Below are 20,866 nucleotides of genomic sequence, written 5' to 3'. Positions count from 1 at the left end.
TTGCGGGTCACTGCTGAGCACTTGGGTCAGGATCAGCCTGAGGACCGGTGTTTTTACACCACTGAGAATGAAGCAATGCTCAAAGGATTTACATGACTTCCAAGGATAGCCACTCCACTGCTTTAAACTTTGCAATTCAAATTTATCCAATCCTTGCCATAGTCGCTACAGCTGCCTGAAGTCTAACGGTACCTAACTTATTTATACTTCCCTTGGGCTCCTAGTCTTCACTCTGTTCCTCTCAAACACCATCTACTCACTCTTTGTACACACCAGTCAGAGTGCCTAGGACGTTCTTCTTCCCTCATTGCCAAACTTACTCCTATGCATTTTAAGTCTATGGACTCATCAAGAGGCCTTTCTGAGCCCTGGTCTAGATTCAGTGTCCATGGGTATGTGCTAGATTATAGCACACTCTACCTCGCCTTATAATTGCGAATACTTTTCTTATCTCTATCTGCCATAGCAGATGATAAACTCCATGAGGGTAATGCTGGTGTCTGTCTTGTGCACCATAAACAGGTAACTCAGAGAACTGAAGTGGAATCTAGTTTCTAAAACAAAGGACCAGGAGCCACCAGCTACCTGCTTTACTCATGCCATCTCAATTCCTGCTGACCCTGGGCAGGCCACTGTCTTTTTATCATTCTTAGTAAAATAAGGGATATGGATTAAATCAGCCCTATTCTCTCTTATTGACTGAAAACTATAAGCAGATCCTATCAATTTATTTTACTAGTAGAGTAGCAATTTGGGCACTGATAAGTATCAAAATTAAGACTGTTTACTATCTAACTTTTGTAGGTTAAGTTCGAGAAAAAAAGATGTGATATCAAAAATCTTGAAAATATAAGCTCACCATTAGAACATGAACTGTCTTATGGGTATATTAAACTCTGTCTTCATGTTTAACATACATATAATCATATGTCAGAAGCTATATAGCTAAGCGAAGGTCTAGCACATGGTAGGATCTAAATTGAAATGGATTGAAGTGCAAGAAACTATTAACATCATTATCAACAAGTTTAATGACAATGCAAACTTTCACTCAGAAGTTCTTTTCTACTGTAGTTGCACAACCAAAATCTCAGATAAATTTCCTATGGCACACAGAAAGGCACAGAAATCAATTTTATAATATCAATATTATGTCACAGCATCTACCATAGTAGGCAGTTATGTTTCTCTTGCCTTCTTTCATTTTAACCAATATCCAGTCATTCAACAATATGAAGAGAGGCATCTATTTCAGGTCCTGTGTTAAATGCTGGAAATACAGCCCACGCCCTCACGGTTTTCCTGGTCTAGTAGGAGAAACAGGTAAAAACAATATAATAGGATGGTTACAGAAAACAATTATTTTATTACAGATACAATGATGACAGTGGATAAACTTCGACAAAATATAGGTCATTGGTGACCTCAAAAAGAGCCATTTCAGTTACACAGAGAGGACCAGAGCCCAACTTGGCTGAGTTGAGAAGGAAAGGGAGGGAGACTAGGTATGGAGAGCCCATATAGGTAGCTCTTTTTTAAAGATAAAGGTCAAAGAAATGAAACAGGATGTAGAGAGGAGTACGGGGGTCAAGGGAAATATTTATTTGTAAATATAGATGATAGTAAGGCATGTTTGTATACTGACAGAAATAACTAATTCTTGGAAATGGAACTTTAGGGTTTTTGCTAGTTAATTCATGAATTATCAACCATAACAACACATTAAATCCAGTTATAGTGATTTGACTAAAAGACAAGTAATACAAAGGTAAGCTGTTATTTTGCAGATAGTCACCCATCTCAATGAAGTGTAAAATCCCACTGATAGGGAGTCAGAAACATTTTATATTAGGTAATGGGGACATGGGGAGAAATTTTACCCACAATTTTTCCAATCCATAAATCAGCTTGAGGATTAAATGGTATTAATAACTAAGTGGAATATTCAAAGTGAGACTGATTTCTACCTGCAATACTTTTGTGTAAACAGGAACTATCTCTTGAAAGCTCATGAAATATGTATATGGAGGAAGGATGACTAATAGCCAAAATAAGCCCAATTATAAAAATATTCTAAAACAGAAGACTAAATCTAGAATTAAAAAGCGTTCTAAGGACAATTTAGGGTGAAAATGTTCCTCCAAAGTGCCCAGTTTGACACCTGACTTGCCCACGCAGCCTCCTGAGAATAAGGCCTGGGAAGGCTTCATCCAGGGCTCCAGTAAGGTCCGAACTTCTCTCACACATGGGCCGAACAGCACCGATGGCCTGTACAACTGGCCAGGACATCAATTATGATGGCAGCGGCCTGGCTCCAGAAACGACAGAAATCAACTGCTTTTTATTTTTAAAATCTAAAACTTTCAGAGTCAAAATAAAGGCAAGGTATCCTCTTTGAGATTTTAGTTTCTATGGATACATTTTATTTTACAGAAAGAGGGGTGTTTGAAGCCTTCATCTAAAAGAAAAAATATGTTGCTAATAATACTATAAAAGTCAATGTGTGGAAGTGAAACATATACACTTACAAATGTTATTGTTACTACTGATGTGCGTTTGATATGCAAATGGGGCTAACTTTACATAACCTAGTAAGGCTATTACCTTTGGTATCTAAATTTTGTTCAAATAAAAAAGATCCTTGAAATATTTTCTTGCTAATCTGGTTTTTCTGTCTGGCGGGAAAGAGAGCCAATTGTTCTAAATATGTTATGGTCAAGAAGGGATGGTGAAAAAAATAGCTTTTTTAAAAAAAGTTCTAGTTGACAATAGTTTCTTTTTATTTCTATATTAAAAAGAAAAATGTGAGAGCACCCCATAGAATTAGTCTTCCACTTGCTAGCTATGTGACATTAAGAAATTTATCAGTCTCCTGAAGAAAGAAGCTAGGGTGGTCAGCGTATTCAGTACGCATGAATTTGAAGTTCAAATAATAATGTACATACAAGAACTTTCCAAAATTCATTATTATCTCAATCATCTAAAATCATTGCCCATTAGCCTCTCCATTTCTGCTTTAAAAGCTTCCCAAGCTCCCAGTTACTCCTGAGAAAACGTAAGAAAGATGTGTTTTCATCTTTTTACTCAGAATGATGTGTCTGAGAATCCCCAACATTTGTGGGGGAAACCCTACACTTTATGCTTCTAATCCCCAACATATTCTCTTCAGTTTATCACAAACCATATTTTTGTTGGAAACCAGGGAATAAGACCTTCTTCATCCATCATAGCCAGTTCATCGTAAAGCTGTATATGTTTCACCTCCTACACATAGCTGGAGCAGACCCTCTCTCCAGCCCAGTGCTTCTGTAAAGTCAAAGTCACCGTCACTGGCACACTTCACAAACAAATCTGATTATTATGCACTCCAGGTATCACTGGAAAAATCAGATTTTTTTTCAGTTTACTCTTTTAATTGCATCCAACTCAAGTCCTCCTTCCTAGTCCAGGCAGTAAGCCAATTCCTCATCGATAAGATCAGCGTCAGGTCTCCATCTCTGCCTTCACGTACGATGTCCCCCTTTACTGGAGGGTCATCTCTCCTCCTCGTCACTGAACCTGTCCACCTAGCAGCGAGCATTTTCTGACTTTCTGATACACAATAACTCTTCCTTTTCTGAAATGTTATTGCCTTGTAGTCTGACCCATACGTTTTAGCACATAAGCTGTGTAGCTCAGTGTAAACACAGGTAAACAAACAGCAACCAGCTCTAGCATAAAAGGCGATGAAGTTTAGATTCCACCGCCGTTCCTAGCTGTGTCCCTTTGGGAAGTTATGTGACCACTCTGGGCTTTAGACACTCAATGAAATGAATAATGTGTCTCATATCACAGTATTGGTAAGATTATATAACATAAACAAACTGTAAATATCTCATGCAATGCCTGACATCTGTACAGAATTCCACAAATTGCTGTGTGCTACTTAACTCCAGGGAACACCCTCATATACATCAGGGAGTAAAGTGTCAGCACCCCCAGCCACTCACAGTGGCACCTCCTGGTAGGCTAAGTAGTCGGTGTTATTATTACTTACTTCATGTATTTTGACCTTTCTTCCCAAGCAGACTGTAAGAGTGGGATGGCAGGCATCCTCAAGTAAATGTCTTAAGGCCTGTTGCCTACATAAAAGGTAGACATTTAGTAAATATTTCCCTATTCTTCCTGCCCCATCTTGCAACACTTTGGTTTTTTTAGAGTTTTGGCCCTAAAAATATCTGTCACATAAAATAGATTGCTGCTTCTTTTGCATGGAAATGTTTAGGGGTACTGTCCTGCCATTCCCTGGTGTCACCTCTTTGAAATCCAGTGTGAGAGATTTCTTTTAGAACTCAGTCCAAGGAAAGCTTTGCTCCTCTTAAGAAACATGTATATGTCACAGGAATGATGATAAATATGGAATAGACTGTGTTTCCTTTTTTATTTTGGCCATCAGGAAGCTGAAGCCTAAATATAATATTCTACTTTAGTAACTAAATAGTCTTAGGACCTGCTCACCTATGACCCTTTTCCCCTGGTGGTCTATACTATCTATTCTAATATAGCTTTACCTATACAGTTACCTCCTAATTCTTCTACAGGATTTATTGTCTCCTTCTTCCTTTTAGTAATAAAATGTCCTGAGTTTCAGTTGAGCACATGATGCCCAGGGTTCATGGATTGCCAGTCTCCTTTTCACTAAAGGACTCACAGGATGCAAACGGGGTGATGTGGATAATGTCTGGGTCACACCCTCTTTCCTCTCCTCTTCCTCTTTTCCCTTCTGGGGAGCTTTGGCTTCCATGGTGGTGGAAGAGGCAGCATCTTAGAGAGCGAGCGAGCTTCGGAAGGATCCCTAGGAGATGCTCAGGCCCCGCTCCACTGGATTCTGCCAGACTGGGCTTCCAAACAAGTGAGAAATAACTTTCTGCCTTGTTTTAACCTGTATTGTTTCTGTCCTTCGAAACCCTACCTAATCAGTCCTGATCCTAATGTTCTGTTTGTATTTACATAGTGTCCCTATTTCCATGTATATTCCTGGAAGCTACTTCCACTGTTTTTGTTGTATGAAAGTACAGAGAAAGTTTTTAAAAGGGAAAGGAAATGGGCACATACCCAGTGATAAGTTTGACAACCAGAATCTGCCCAAACTCCCACCACACCTTACACAGACCCACCTCTGAAGAGAAATGGTTCTCTTTACAAAATGTGTGCAAAGAGGGAATACTATTTTGCAATGGTTCAGAGCTGTAAATTTTACTTCCAAGCATTGTCACATTTTATAGAGACAGGAGAAGCAACAAGAAAACCTTCTGTCCTTCAACTTCACGAAGGCACAGGCACAGAATCTTTCCCAAATTCCCACAGATGAACTGAACTCAGCAATCATGGAAAGAGGGTTAGCAGATGTGAAAGGGAAGCTGTGATCTTGAACTTCATTTTCTTCATGTGCATGGGCTTACAAAAAATTACCATAGCAATACAAATTCAGCTGAATAAGGCAAACATGGTAGGACATGCTAAAAAAAACTTAGCGATCCCTCTTCCCCTTGTTCCACTCCACCTAAGGAAACCAAGGTTGATGACCTTCTTGATGACCTTCATATCCATCCACCCATGTCCCTCCTCTCTCACAGACACATTGGACATGCATGGGCTTATCTTTTACTTACTATATCCAGAACATAAGACACGTGGAGTTAACTCATATTCATAAACTTAGAGATAAATTATATTTCCTAGAATGGCTGTATCAAATGTTAAGCAACCAGCCTCATTTTGAGAGAAGTGATTTAATCAGCTATTTTCCTATTATAAATAGGAAAAAAATGAAAACCTACTGTTGTTTTGGAGATCAATTTCTGTTCATTCTACCTCCAGAATACAGGGGTGGAAAAACATATGTTTGAGGTTGTTTGTATGGAAAAAGACAGACAGGTTATGATTATTACAATAGCGTTATTAACTCTGCTTCACATGCTCATGACTGTAAACCTACTTTTGCCCTCCCCTGTATATTCTGAAATCCATCTAATTTTCTCAGTCTCCTCATCTTCACCATAGCCCAAGCTATCATCAATTTGAAATCTAAAAGCTTCTAAGTGTTTGTCATTGATGTTAAGAAGAAAATCAAAGCTCCTTTCAAATTTCCAAAAGGAACAGAGCTTCACAAGTCCTCATATGGGTCCCTGCCTAAGCCTCAGACCTTGCGCCTGGCCACGCCCCCTTCCACACTGGCCTCTTTTGGCTGGGGGAGGGGACGGCCTCCGTACCAGCTGCTCCTACCTGGATGCTTCCCTACTCCAGTTCAAATGAAGAGTTCAACTTGTCATTCAGTACAAGCTTTCTCAAGGAGGGCTTCTCTAGCCCCCCAGTCTAAAGTCACCATCCAGACACTTCCTACCATAGCTCCCTACTTTGATTTCCTCATAACTCTGTTCAATATTTGATCTCCCCCTTTGAAGGTATTTATTTACTTCTCTGCTGCATCCCCACTCAAACATAAGTACAATGAGAGAGAAGATCTCTCTTTTGCACCATATTCCTGAGCCCAAGAAGAGCGCTTAGCATATAAAGGTGCTCAATAAAATATGTCAAATTAAAGGAAACAATCGATCAATTTAAAACAGCCCATGTTCTGTGTACTTTGATTAAGGGCTCTGTGCCCTCTGTTGAGAAAAGAAAAAGAAGAAGTATAGTGCAATTTTAAAGCCTCATTATTACATTTGGAAAATGTGGAATAATGACCTAGCTTACAGGTTTGCAAAGATTAAATGAGGTAATCGGTTTACAGACATTTTAAAAATTATAAAATGTTATATAAATGTTATTTCAATAGATGGGTACACAAATAAGTCATAAAATATCAGGATATTTAACATTTAAATAATAATTTAAATAATAATTACATGCAAAATATATACATAGAACTTTTACCTTTTTGTAACTGGATATTCTCTGACATATGTGTTCAACTTTTTCACTGCAAATGGCACTAAATTTACTCTGAAGTTCAGCAGGAATCACTTCGTTTAAAGAGTTAAGGCTGGTGCAGTTTTGTACAAAATGATCATCACTTTTAGCCAGGGCTTCAAGAATCTGTAGTGACACACACATACACATGCACACGCACACACACACACACACACACACACACACAAAACGCAAAACAGAACAAGAAAATAAAACCTTCAAAATTAGCCAAATAAAATGTTCACAATTCCACAACACAAGTGACTTTCCCGTGCTCTTCTTGCAGCTGCCTGGGATTTCTGTGTTCAGTAAACCCTGGCGGTGGGGATGGGCTGTGTGTCTGGGGTCTCATGCTTTGCCTTCTGCTGGCTATAAAAGGCTTCCTTAAGGAGGTAAGTGGACTTCTAAGACGCCTTGCTGGATAAATCAGTACACCAATGTGGGAACACAATGTCTATATGTTACTCAGAACATTTTTTTTCTTCTTCTCAGTTTTATAGAACAACAAAAACTAAGGAAAACCAATAGAATAACCTCCTTACTTGTCCAGTACAGAGAGTGCATTTAACAAATGTTTGCTGAATAATGAATAAATGAGAAGTAAAGTAACTATCAATGTTTTCTGTGGTGTGGTGTCTGAGCTCTATCTGACAACAACATCAGATAAAAGCATCCTATTATGCATTAGTAAATGCTTTGGCTATTTGAATCAATGGTGAGGTTGTGGGTGTGTGGGTGTGTGGGTGTGTGGGTGTGTGGGTAATACCAATGCATACACAACCTGGATCACTGAGAATTTCCAATAAATTGAGAATTATTTATGTGTCATATTTATATGTTGCATTTTTCATTGTTCAAAGTTCACAAGGATTGATTACACCCTTAACTAACAATTTTTAAATATTTTGTGACAAATGTACAGAACTCCCTCACCACGTCCACTTCCCTGTCTTGCAGAATATGGAGTGTGAGTTATTTATGTAATCCATTAGTTATTATGTAGTGTGAGTTACCAGTCTAGAAATTTGAGCTCCTTTTATCATCTTTGACTTTCTTTTTTCTTGTATGAAATATAAATACTTATGATTACTAACTTCTACAGTTGCCATTTATAAAATAATCCATTTAATTTTGCAAATTTTAAATAGTTAGAAAATGAGATAAAATAATTACAATAAACCCCCTTTAACAGTATAATGCATTTGGAAGGGGTTGTATTTTTAAAATATAGATTCTATATCAATAAATACATATAGGGGTAAATGTCACTAGAATGATGAGGTTTTTTAAAAGTTGGCTTTCAGAATACAAAACAAAAATAATTATTTTTGAAATACTGCATTTATATTTGTATAACTATTTCCTCCTACTAAAATTTTTAAAAAATACATGCTATAAATGTTTTACGTTTATCTCAACTACACATATACAGGGTGTTTGTAGATTCTATTACATTTTGAAAATAAAATTTATTTTAATAAATACTGTCTTTATAATTATTCAAAGTTGTGTATACATTTTTGGGACATCCTATATAAAATAAGAATTGACATGAAGAAATAAAAGCAGTGAAGCTAAATGTCATATTACTTGCTTGTAATACCTGGATCCTCACAGGGTGATATAAAAGCAGAATGAACATTAAAGTTCTAACCTGTGGAGGGTCCCGTAGGAGTGTGATCGATTTCCCCTGCGGAAGGATCATGAAAAGCAGGCACAGGATCACCTCTTACTTCCCACGGTATTTATCCATTTGGATGAAGACTCCTTCCTCCCTCCCTATCTTGCTACAGTCTGAGGATTAAGGGCAATATCCTTCCCTACCAGAAATTATATAAATGTCTGAGGATCTATTCGTAAATAATCTCTAAGCTTTGTTGAAAGTTTATGAGACAAATTTGAGAATTGCAAAATTTGACTTTTCTTGTATTTCATGACTTCAAATACTCTTCAGAGCATTATGTACATAAAAAAAAAATAATAAAAAAAAAAAGCACCACCTATCTGAAATGTGTACGTGATGCTGAATTATGAACATAGCAAACTTACTAAATGCAGAGAAGACTCTGCCAAATCAACTAGCACTCCCCTGGACTACAGTCCCACCTAACTTAACACTGTCTCCCAAAAGTATCAATAAAAAAGAAGACTGGATACATACTGAGTAATGGGGGGGAATGAAGTTGAATGGGCTGGCAGCTGAAACACACACAGCTATTTATACTTTTTAAGGTGGGGGTTGGGGAGGGTTTCAGTTGCTTTATTTAGAACACAACCCCTTACCTTGGGATCACCCTTACCTTGGGATCACCCTTACCTGGGATCACCCTTACCTTGGCAGTGAGGCTGAAGAAGCCTTTGGGCTCGATCATCTTCTCCACCACGTTGCACTTGATCCCAGCGGTGCTGTCGTACTCGTACACGACCCCATACTCCAGGTGCACGTTATCCACCGTCAGACTCACGTGCTCCTTCTTCCCGTCGATGATGGCCATGGTGTTGAACTTGTCAATTACCTCTGGAAAAAAGACAGTTTTAATTCAGCACATGTATGAAGGGTTTGTTAGTTTTTTCGAATAATTTGAGTCTCTGAATAATTTTAAAGAGCTCTTTAAAGGATGGCTAAATCTGATGTGCTAAATGAAGCATGTATCCTTGTTAACGTTTTTTAAAAGAAGAAAATTTTCTAGAAATATGCTTGAGTGATCCAAATCTCACCATTCTAACATGACGGGTCTTATCTTTGCATATCCATTTTAATCTATGGGCCACATGTACGCCTATTTACACCGACATAAACATTATACACATGATTTTATATTTTTTCATTAAAAGCATGCATAAAGTCAGCAGTCTTAAAAGTGCCTTAAGCATTGGACGAACATTTTCTGAAAGCAGAAAAAAATACATAAAGCCATATTGAAGAGGCAGAAAGGAGATGCAATAATCATTTTTTTCAGCTCACAGGGTGCCTGACTTCTCCTAAAGAGCATCTTTCAGAGATGGCTCATTGAGAACATTTGTCATCATTCACTATAATAACATTTTCCATCTGGAACATCTTCTTATAGGTTTTGGCCTATAATCAGTCAGCTGGTAAAAAAAAAGAAAAAAGAAAGAAAAAACAAAACAAAAGCCTAAAATGTCAAGTAAGAAACACTGAGAAACCTAACAGTAAATATTAAATAAGCAAAAATAGAATATTAGTTTAAATAATTAAATACTAGAATAGTGGAAACAGCAAATGTAAAATAGGCAAAAGCAGAAAAAAAATGGTTTACCTTAAAATTATTAAGTCCAAAATATCTATAAATCAATTTCCAGAGCACCTCATCCACCCACATGCCTTTCACTGGAGAGCAATGATGATTAGCAGAAACTAACTCTAAACGAGAAATAAAGGTCTCAAGATGAGGTCCTGAGAGTCATCCTAGTTAAAGTAGAGAGTTGATTTACTATGCCAGCTTGCTACTCCAATGAGGTTGAGTATTTCAGATACTGTCCATGAACTGAGTGGCTTCTCCCAAGTGGAGGAACTTCCCTCCCACAGAAGCAGTGTGTATAAGGAATTCTCCACCTATGCTGGTTTGGAAGAAACCAAAACTACAATAAAATTTTAGAGACACCTACCAAATATATGAGTGAAAAGGTACCAGGAAAATGGAAGAGAGGATTCAAGGACTTCTGTGAAAAACTTTTGAAACAGGGATTCAAGGCACGTGTCAAATGCAAATACAAATGCCTCGCCCCTTCACCCTTGGCAAACAAGCCACTGGACACAGCATCTGCTGGTTTGCTTCACTGAGTGAGAAAAAGATAGGAGTCCTTATCAAAAGGTCTCTCTTTCCCTCCTGTTGGTTTGTCTCTTTCATTACTGTCAGTGCCACAATACAGTACAAGTTACTGGAATCAAGAAATTATTTTCAAAGGAACTATGGGCTTTCTAAACTGGGGCTTCTCAAATATTAGTGTGTATCCAGGTCAGATCTCATTAACATGGAGACTCTGAGCCAGAGATCTGGGGTTGGGCTGAGACTCTGCATCTCTCTCTTGCTCCAGGTGCTGCTGCTGGTCTGCAAACCGCATTAGAGTTGAAAGATCTATACAATATCTAAACTCAAAACAAGGAGACACGTTAGAACCAGGGTTCGAATCTTCATTTGACTACATACATGCTTGGGCAACTCAACCTCAGTTTCTTCTATAAAATAAGAATGATGATAATTATACCTTATGAGATTTTCTGTTACGATGACTTTATGAGCTAATCCATGTAAAGAACTTAATAAAGAGACTAGCAAAGTGCAGTAGCTATTACATGTTAGCTATAAGCTATTGCTACTTATGCATTTCACATGACATCTATTGGTGACAATGACTTAAGTGGCTTGAATGGGGGAATGGGCAAAAAGGTGAAGGGGATTAAGAGGTACAAACTTATAAATAAATCATGGGGATATAATGTACAGCATAGGGAATACAATCAATAATATTCTAATAACTTTATACAGTGATAGACGGTTATTAGACTTCTTATGGTGATCATGCCATAAGGTATATAAATGTCAAATCACTACATTGCAGATTTGAAACTAATATAATATTGTATGTTAACTGTAATTTTAAAAAGCTTTAGCCCCGGCCCATGTGGTTCAGTTGGTTGGACATTGTCCCGTGCACCGTGCTGGGTCAATTCATTCCCCGTGCACTTGCCAGGGTTGCTGGCTTGATCCTGGTCGGAGGTGTGCAGGAGGCAGCCAATCGATGTTCCACTTTCTCTCTCTCCCCCCCTTTCCCTCTCTCTAAAAATCAATTTAAACACCTTTAAAATAAAAAGAGCTTCATATTGCAGGATGAAAAAAAATAGTGGCTTGACTATATAAGATTTTCAATAATTGGGACTAGGCACAGGCACATTGAAAAAAGAATACTATGAACAAAATAGGGAGGAAAAAAGGAACCCACCTTCTACTTTGCAGTCAAAAGCATCCCCTGCTTCATCTCCAGGGGGTTTGGTGTTAGACTTTTGAAGGTCTTCTTGAGCACTCTCAAGGCTGTTATAAACCCACTGTATGGAATCTTGCTGGAAATGAGAAAGGGAAAAAACCTCAGAGGTGTTAGTGCTTCCTACAATGTAAATCCATTTCATTAACCTGCTTCAGAAGGAGAGCTGACCATCTTATTTTTTCTTCCAGTTTGTTTAAAATTAGAAAAAATTGAAAAAGAAAGAAAATCAACATCAGAATCTAATGAATATCAATGACAACTATTATTATTGTTTAACAGATTGACCTTTTAAAGCTTAAAATTTTATCTCTCAAAGATATGTTTTTAAGTAAGATATATTTCCCAAATGTCTTACTTAAATGCCTCAAGTACATCTTAAAATAAATTCTAAATTACATTTTTAATAAATAAATGTTAGATTAACAGTTTGCCAAAGAATCAATCATCTATAATTGTACAAACCATTTCAATGCTCTCCTAACAGTCATATATATTTTAATACACTGTAATACATGTATTGCTTTTTAAATTAAAACAAGAAAAAAAACTTGGACGATGTCTTTCATTGCATTGGGTTCTCAAGTGATGTAACAATCTTTTAACCCTCCCATGTCATAAGTAATCCTATGTTTTTAATTAAAATAGCAGTTCCAGTCTTGTTTAGATCAATGAGAGATAAAAATGTTCACCAAGTAGATTACTTTCAGGGTTGCATTACTTTAAGTTTATACTTTTCCTAGGTAAGATGATAAATTGAATCGGGCTACTGAAGTGTGATCTAATTTGTATTGTCTATTTTTCTCTTGTATTATTAACTTCACAGTTGTATTTAATTATTACATTGCTATGCATCATTAAAATGCCAGGTAACATCTGATCATTCAAATATATCTTGGAAACCTGTCGTGGCCTCCAATGACCCATATTCCCCAGTATCTGCACCTTTGTGTATTCCTTCCCACACTGACATTGGGCTTGGTCATGTGATCTGATTTTTCCAAAGGGATATTAGCAAGCATGCTGTAAATAGAGAGTTGATCAATTGTAATATCCCCACTCGAAATCCAGACACCATGCAAAAAGGAAAACCCTGCTAAAGACCAGAAAGGGAGGCCACAAGAGGTCACCAGCTGTGGAAATGCAGTGCCGGCTCAGTCCTGGAACGATGCACACCTGCCACACCCAATCAACCCAAAGAATCAGGAAAAATTATCAGTCACTACTGTCACAAGCCACCAAGTGGTGGGACAGTCTGCTCTGTGGCAGTGGATACCTGACAGAGCATGTTATTCATTTAGTACAGTTTTCTGTCCATTTATTGTTTTTCTTAATCCAAGAAGGTAGGCAGGGACAATAAAAAGGAATAAGACTGAAATTAATTTGGCTACTTATTAAAATTCTGTTAGAAGGGGAAAGATTTGATCATTTCAGAAGTGTCCTTTTAAAAAATCAATTCAATAATACAGTTCAATAAATATTTATTAAACTACTTACTATCAACCAGAATAACCTGTGGATTCTAATTTGCTATGCTACTTTGACCTTATTAGTAAGCAAAATTGATGAGCTATTTTCTTGTATGTTCACTATTTTGCAGGGTGTCAGGTTTAAACTATGAGAAAATAGCCATTCATCATTCTGGTTTGGACATAAAGTCAGATTCTCTAATCCAAAAAACAGTACTTCTCTGTACATGACAGAAGAAATACAAAGCCTCTCCTTTGAAGTTTTTGCATTTAAAGTCCTTTTGCATTTAGTTGATTAAGTTGAATTTTCTCTTTTAGTCCAATACTCACTTGTGTCTCATGAGATAATCAGCTTTGTTTATAAATTAGAATTAGAATTTTATTTTCCTATGACACTTGAAATTTGGATTAGAGAATAGTGCTGAAATTTTTAAATAATAACAAGTATATTTTGGTGTTTTCTTTTCAGAATTAAATTCCATTGTCCAAATAAATATATCAAACACTTAACTGCAGACCCCCAAAACCCACAAATTTTTGTTTTGCACAAAATTCTAATACTAAACATTTTAAGTATGTATAATTCATATATACAGACACATGATGACCAGTCTATATTCTAAAGCAATCACTAGGGTCAAGAAAACAGCTTAAACCTTTGGATTTCAATTTGATAAATTAAAAAACTCAAATCACTATGAAAAAAAAAATGCCCCAGAGCACTTTTTAAACAAGTGATAATACTGCAGCAATAAAATGTAACCATGGAAGGATAATCGATTATAACTAATTATGCTGATAAAGCAATCATGATGAGAATTACAAGGCTGTGCTTAAATGCAAACATGGATCTGGAAACCACAAACATCTCTGGCACATCCTATGTTGTCCCTGGGCTTTCTATGCTAGTTCGCCATTGGATCTAGACAGGCTGAGAGGCAGCTTACCTTCATGGGTCTCCTGTACTTCCTGCAGGCTGTGACATGTGCAATAACGCTGGCGTGTGTCTCTTTGCTGACATTGATCCCATTGACTTTGATAATACACTGTCCAGGGTGAAGACCGGCTGCTGCGGCCACAGTTCCTTTAAATACAAATGAGAAAATGGCCGGAAACTAATTTTAGATTTGTTTTTATCACATATGCAAACAAGGAAAACAATTTTAAAATACAATATCGAGCTGGTATGTTTTTGATAAATTTGGTTCTGATAGCAATGCCCTCTCAAATTTTTTTCTGCTATACAACATGCCATTCAAACTGTGATTAAAAGAATATTTTCCCAACTCCCTATGAATTAGTTTGAAGGGATATTGTAAAGTAACCTTTATAATGCTAATCAGTTCTTTTCCCTAAATGTCTAGTCAATCTCATTTTCTAACTATGCATATATAATGGCAAAATCAGAAAGCCAGAAACATGCCCTATTTATCTTTCTTTAGTTTATAAAATGTCTAAAAATTAAAATAGTATTCATTTTATAAAACTCCAATAAATAAAAGAATTTCTTAAGGAAAAAAAATCAAGTTAATTAGCAGCTACAAATTGTCTGGATTTGCTACAAAAAATAAGTTTAGGATATGTACAAAGAGTAGAAACTACAGAACTGAAGAATAAAATTAATCAGATAATATAAACTGTCCATCATTTATTTGCATAGATATGGACTTGAATGTGTAAGAGACATAACCTAACCAGTGAGTTAAGATTTTCAGAACCTTCCAATCATTATTATCTGATATTCTGAGCAAATCAAAGCAGCATTAATAAAAACAATGAATATAATTAATATAAAACTCATCATAAGTATGTTAGAAGAGTTTTTCTTTATACGCAATTTCTCCCATGAAAGAATTATTAAACATCTTGAAGAACATAATTTACATTCAAGAACTGTCCTCCCTAAAATTCACCCCTAGAAATTTTAAGGGCTTTTTTCTGGATTGAACGGATTCTTGGTGGAGTGAGGGACATTAGCCACAGGAAGAACAGCCTAAAAATAAGCACTGAGTCAAGAAATAACCTGGACATCTGGGAACATATAAGCAGGTGGGGGTATGACCTTAGAATAGAAAGAGATACTGGAGAGCAGAGCAGAACTCTAGGGAAGTCCTGGGTGCCCTGTGTGAAGTCCTGAGTCTGAACCTTAGTATGTATGGAAGAAGAAAAACATTTAAGAATTTTAAGCTGAGATGTGACATGATCCTCCCCCAAATGGACCATGGGTTATTAGAGTTTAAGTGAAAAATCAAAATCACAGCATCTACTGAAATTTTCCAGGCTGGAATTCAAGTAGAGTTAGTTAGAAAGGGGAGAACGAGATCAAGTATTTGATGTGGGAAGATGGAGTCTATAAAGAGGCTACAGTGCCCAGGATCACTCCTGTGCCTTTGCACTCAGTGGCTGCATAGATGAGGTCATTTCAATAAAGAGAGAATGCAGAAGGTGAAGCAGCTTTAGAGAATGAATGAAAAGTTCATTTGGGGATAATACTGAGTTTTAAGGTGCCCAAGGAACATTATGTGTAAATTAAACAATTAGATCTAGGCTACAGAATTCTAGAAAGAGGGCTGGGCTGGAGATAGAAATGTAGAAATTCCCCCAGCAAAGAGGATGGACAAGATTGCTTATGGAGAGCAAAAGGCGGAGAAGGGAAGGGTGCCAAGGGTGAAGAAGCCAATGGGGGAAGAGCAGTAGAGGAGGGGTAGATGAGAAATCTGAAAAGTGTCATCTCAGAAATCCAGTGATGAATGGTTTTAGGCAAAAGAGAGTTGTCAGCTTAAAGAAATGAGAAAGCTCAATTAAGACAAAGATGAACAATTCCCATTGTATTTTCCATTTAAATCCATGATAACTCTTGTAAGACAAACTTTGGATACAGGGATGGGAGGTAAGAGAAGATAGATGTCTATAGCCCTGGATTAAAATTCCAATAGGAAGTGAGGAAGGGCAGGCAAAAATACAGGCCAGCATTTCAGGAAGTTTAGCCATGACAAAAATGAAAGTTATTAGAGCGTTCTTTTAGAGCAAAACTTCTCAATCTTTTCATGCATACATATCACCTGGGATCTCATTAAAATGCAGATTCTGACTCAGTCTGTCCTGAGTGGGGCCCGAGAGTCTGCATTTCTAACCAGCTCTCTGGTGGTGCCAATGCTGTAGGTCTGTGGACCACACTTTGAATAGAAAGGATCTAGAGGAGAAAATAAAGAAGAAGGAGAGGTTTTGTGTTTGCTGTTCTAGTTTAAGATGGTTTTGTTTCTTTGTTGATTTTAAAGGAAAAAAACTGAGCCATAGTCCAATGAAGAAAAAAAGTTGAAAATTCTGGAAAGGGGTATCTGACAGTACAACACCACTGAGGAGGGATCCAGGACATTTGTGGAGAGATTGAACTCCAGAAAGGAGAAAGGAAGACTCTTCCTCCAGGGTGGGAGAAGAGATGGTGATGGTGACCCAGTCTGCAACAGGTGTACATAAAAGGGTATGGGACTCTGAGGGCGTCATACCTGGTAGCCTGAATTTGTCTGTGAGGTGAAAAAGGAAGTTCATCTTGGAAAATAGGAGGTAATTATGAAGAGAAAAAGAGGGAACTGAACAAAGGCAAATACAAATTGCTTAGTAGTAATATGAACCCAGTAAAGACAAGACGGTGAATTGGGATGACACTAATTCCATATTCATGACTTTTTCCTAGTTACTCAGGAGAAAGAGCAACAAAGGTGGCTAGGTTACTCTGGCCTGGAAGTTCCTGAAATGAAATGGCCCACATACACCTAAGGGATAAGCATGAGGGGATCCTTGACGATGCTCGCAAGAGTGCTATAGTGACCCACCATAGGGCTGAGGCTGGCTAAGGAAGGGAATCTTGAGGGGTGTTACTAACCAGGAGGAAAAAGAAAGATCCAAAGAATGGAAGTCCCTACTGAACTGAAAAGCAACCCGAGAATACCAAAGTGATAAGAGATCAAAAGAAAAGAGCGTAGTCAGAAATAGGCACATAGGAATGTTAGATACCAAAGGTGAAATTCCGGTTATTAATATACTCTAATGGGTGGCCATGGGAAGGGGCTGCAAAATGGAGAATAAAGTCTCTTTCTTATGGCAACATTATGGTACAAAAAGAAATCTCTGAATAATATCTTTTTTTTTTTTTTTTAATTTAATATACATCTGAAAGGAAAAGCACATGAGGATTTCTGGCTTTTACTCTTCAGAAGCAAAAAGCATAGTGACCAAACCTGGGCCTACCCTATCACTAAGTTCCAAAGATGGAACCCTGCTCTGACTATATTTCCTAGGGAAAGAGGTACAACTTGATTCACTTAGGTTTTCACTTATTTTATAGCACTGGGAATGTGACTTATTCCTTTTTGGTATAGTAAAGTGAATAAGATATTTTATGTATCAAATGTCCCATTACAATATGGAATATATCCCATTTTAGTTTGAGAATATTAATGAGCTGTTAGAAAGCTTTTACATGTCTATTAATCTGTATATTTTAAAAAACTGAGTGAACAGACAAGTTTCTGAAATAAGATTCATTTTTATCATACAAACACTGATGAAAGCAAATGTATACCCTAACAAAGACTTTGATAAATTTGATTCTGATAGCAATGCTCTCTCAAAATTTTTCTAATGTTTAGGTGATCATATTAAGATGCTTTACATTTTACATTTCTTTGTAATGAAAAGCACGTATGTCCCGTGATAAGATCAACAAATGGCCTCTTATGCTTAGAGTGACTTCATGCTATAGCAGCAAGTTATTGACTATGCTTGGCAATATGAGATCTAACAGTTATTACAATGTTAGTACAAATTTTTAAAATATATATGATAACAAGAGATAGCAATAGCTAATTTATCCATCAAACCAAAAGAGAATAAAATATAAACAAAGTTTTCAGTCACTAAACTTATTTAATTTAAAATGCATTTTATGGTTTATAAAATGCAGGAATGCTTGAAGTAATTATATAGCAATAAGCTATAAAGCAACAGATTATATTCTTTTTTTTTTTTTTTTATCCTCACCCGAGGACATTTTTCCATTTTTTTGTCAGGTAGAGTGGGAGGGAGAGAGAGGAACAGAGAGAGAGAGAGAAACATCGATGTGAAAGGAACACATTGAGTGGCTGCCACCCGCACAACCGACCAGGGCCGGGGACAAACTGCAACCGAGGTACATGCCCTTAGCGGGAACCGAACCCGGGTCACTCAGGACCGCAGGCCGACGCTCTAACCGCTGAGCCAAACTGGCCAGGGCGCAACAGATTATATTCTTAAACCTGAAAACTCACATCTTTGAATTGCTAACAAAAATATAATTATTTGCTGTCAGAGAAAAAGACAAGCAGATGGCCTTAAAACCATTGTATCTTTTGGCTAAATGGAAGCATACAGAAAATTGACTTTAGGAGGCATTGTTCACATATAAATTTTTACAGAGATACACATGCTCTACACTGTTTTATTTATTGATTGATTTTAGAGGGAGGAAGGAGGATGGGTGGGGAAAGAGAAAGTGAGAGAGAGAGAGAGAGAGAGAGAGAGAGAAACCATTCATTGCTTTATTCTTGGCGGGAACCAAACCCGGGTCTCTCAGGACCGCAGGCCGACGCTCTAACCGCTGAGCCAAACCAGCCAGGGCCATTGGTTTATTCTTGTATGTGGCCTGACCAGGGATCAAACCTGAAACCTTGGCATATAGGGATGAGGTTCTAACCAACTGAGATACCGGGCCAGGGCATGTCCTACAATTTTTAAGAGTATTTAAAAATATTATTTTAGTAATATACTACCATTTAATACAGTAAAATATGATTGAAAAAGTTCATAACAACATAATTATTCACATTTTAAACATACTGTGCTGGAAAGCTGTTTACCACACAGGATGGATTTCTCACCTCTTCCTACCGCATGCACGACCGATGGGCCATATCCTCGGATCTGGAATCCAAGTCCCTCAGCTGAATCTGGGATTTTCACTGTCCTAAAATCAACCCGAAATAGGGTAAGACAACTTTAAAACACCACACTTGGTTAAAACAATAGTTGTTCACATCTGTATTTATTCTTTCAATGAATTCGTGTTGAGGGTCAACCATGTGAAAACCCCTCAAAGAAGGCATCTGGGATCATGCCCTTGCAAAGGCACAGAGCAGGCTCACACTGCAGTCTCCTCACTTGACATAGTATATCCTGAATAAGCACAGGCTCTGGGCTCAGATGCACCTGGCCCTGAAGCCTTAGTTAGTCACTTGATAGTTAGATGACTTAAATGAGCTCCTTAACTTCTCTTCATCTGAGTTTCCAGAAAGATGATGGTGTTAAAACTTACTCTGCAAGGTGCTAGTGGAGATTAAGAGATACCTTTGGTAAACAACCCTGCATTGTGCCATGAATTATGTAGATAACAAAATGGAAGCTTCTCTCCTTTGTTTACTATTACAAAGAAGACATTCCTGCATTAGTGAAATGTCTTTGTTAACATTAACATAAAAGAGAGTTAATACATTTCTACCTGTTGGGAATGCCATCAAAACACAACAGCACCCATTTCTGATAAAAACGCTCAGCAATGTGGGAATAGAGGGATCATATCTCAACATAATAAAGGCCATATATGAAACACCTACAGCCAAAATCATACTCAATGGGCAAAAACTAAAAGCATTCCTTTTAACAATGGAAACAAGACAGGGATGCCCACTTTCACCACTCTTATTTAACATAGTTCTGGAAGTCTTAGTCACAGCAATTAGACATGAAGAAAAAATAAAATAAAAGGGATCCAAATTGGAAAGGAGGAAGTGAAACTGTCATTATTTGTAGATGACATGATATTGTACATAGAAAACTGTAAAGACTCCATCAAAAATCTACTAGACTTAATAAATGAATTTGGCAAAGTAGCAGGATACAAAATTAACGTCAAGAAATCAATGGCATTCTTATACACCAATGATGAACTCACAGAAAGAGAAACTAAAAAATCAATTCCATTTACCATCGCAACAAAAAAATTAGAATATCTAGAAATAAACTTAACCAAAGAAGTAAAGAACATCTTCACAGAAAACTACAGGTCATTGAAAAAAGAAATAGAGGAAGATATGAAAAAGTGGAAGCACATACCCTGTTCATGGATTGGAAGAATTAACATCATTAAAATGTCCATATTACCCAAAGCAATCTATAGATTCAATGCAATCCCCATCAAAATACCAATGACATACTTCACAGAACTAGAACAAACACTCGAAAAGTTTATATGGAACCAAAAAAGACTCCAAATAGCTACAGCAATCTTGAAAAAAAAGAACAAAGTAGGAGGGATCACTTTACCGGATTTCAGGTTATACTACAAAAGCCACTGTAATCAAAACAGCCTGGTACTGGCACAAGAACAGGTAGATAGATCAATGGAACAG

The 20,866-nt window shown here is 37.2% G+C and overlaps 1 protein-coding gene across 1 annotated transcript in view; it reads right to left on the bottom strand.

Annotated features, from left to right (window-relative positions):
* The window catches only part of PREX2 (phosphatidylinositol-3,4,5-trisphosphate dependent Rac exchange factor 2), a 238,748-nt gene that overhangs the window by 94,408 nt on the left and 123,474 nt on the right, over positions 1–20,866 (bottom strand). The window contains exons 19-23 of the mRNA XM_036263944.1: positions 19,340–19,425; positions 14,372–14,508; positions 11,917–12,034; positions 9,285–9,469; positions 6,916–7,077 (exon numbers count right to left, since the gene is read on the bottom strand). Coding sequence (XP_036119837.1) covers positions 6,916–7,077; positions 9,285–9,469; positions 11,917–12,034; positions 14,372–14,508; positions 19,340–19,425 — 688 coding nt within the window. The remainder of the gene's footprint in view (positions 1–6,915; positions 7,078–9,284; positions 9,470–11,916; positions 12,035–14,371; positions 14,509–19,339; positions 19,426–20,866) is intronic.

Source organism: Molossus molossus, unplaced genomic scaffold (genome assembly GCF_014108415.1).
Source record: "Molossus molossus isolate mMolMol1 unplaced genomic scaffold, mMolMol1.p scaffold_m16_p_16, whole genome shotgun sequence".
NCBI lineage: Eukaryota > Metazoa > Chordata > Mammalia > Chiroptera > Molossidae > Molossus > Molossus molossus.
The sequence above is the reverse complement of the archived record's forward strand: the minus strand, read 5'-3'. Positions and strand labels throughout refer to the sequence as shown.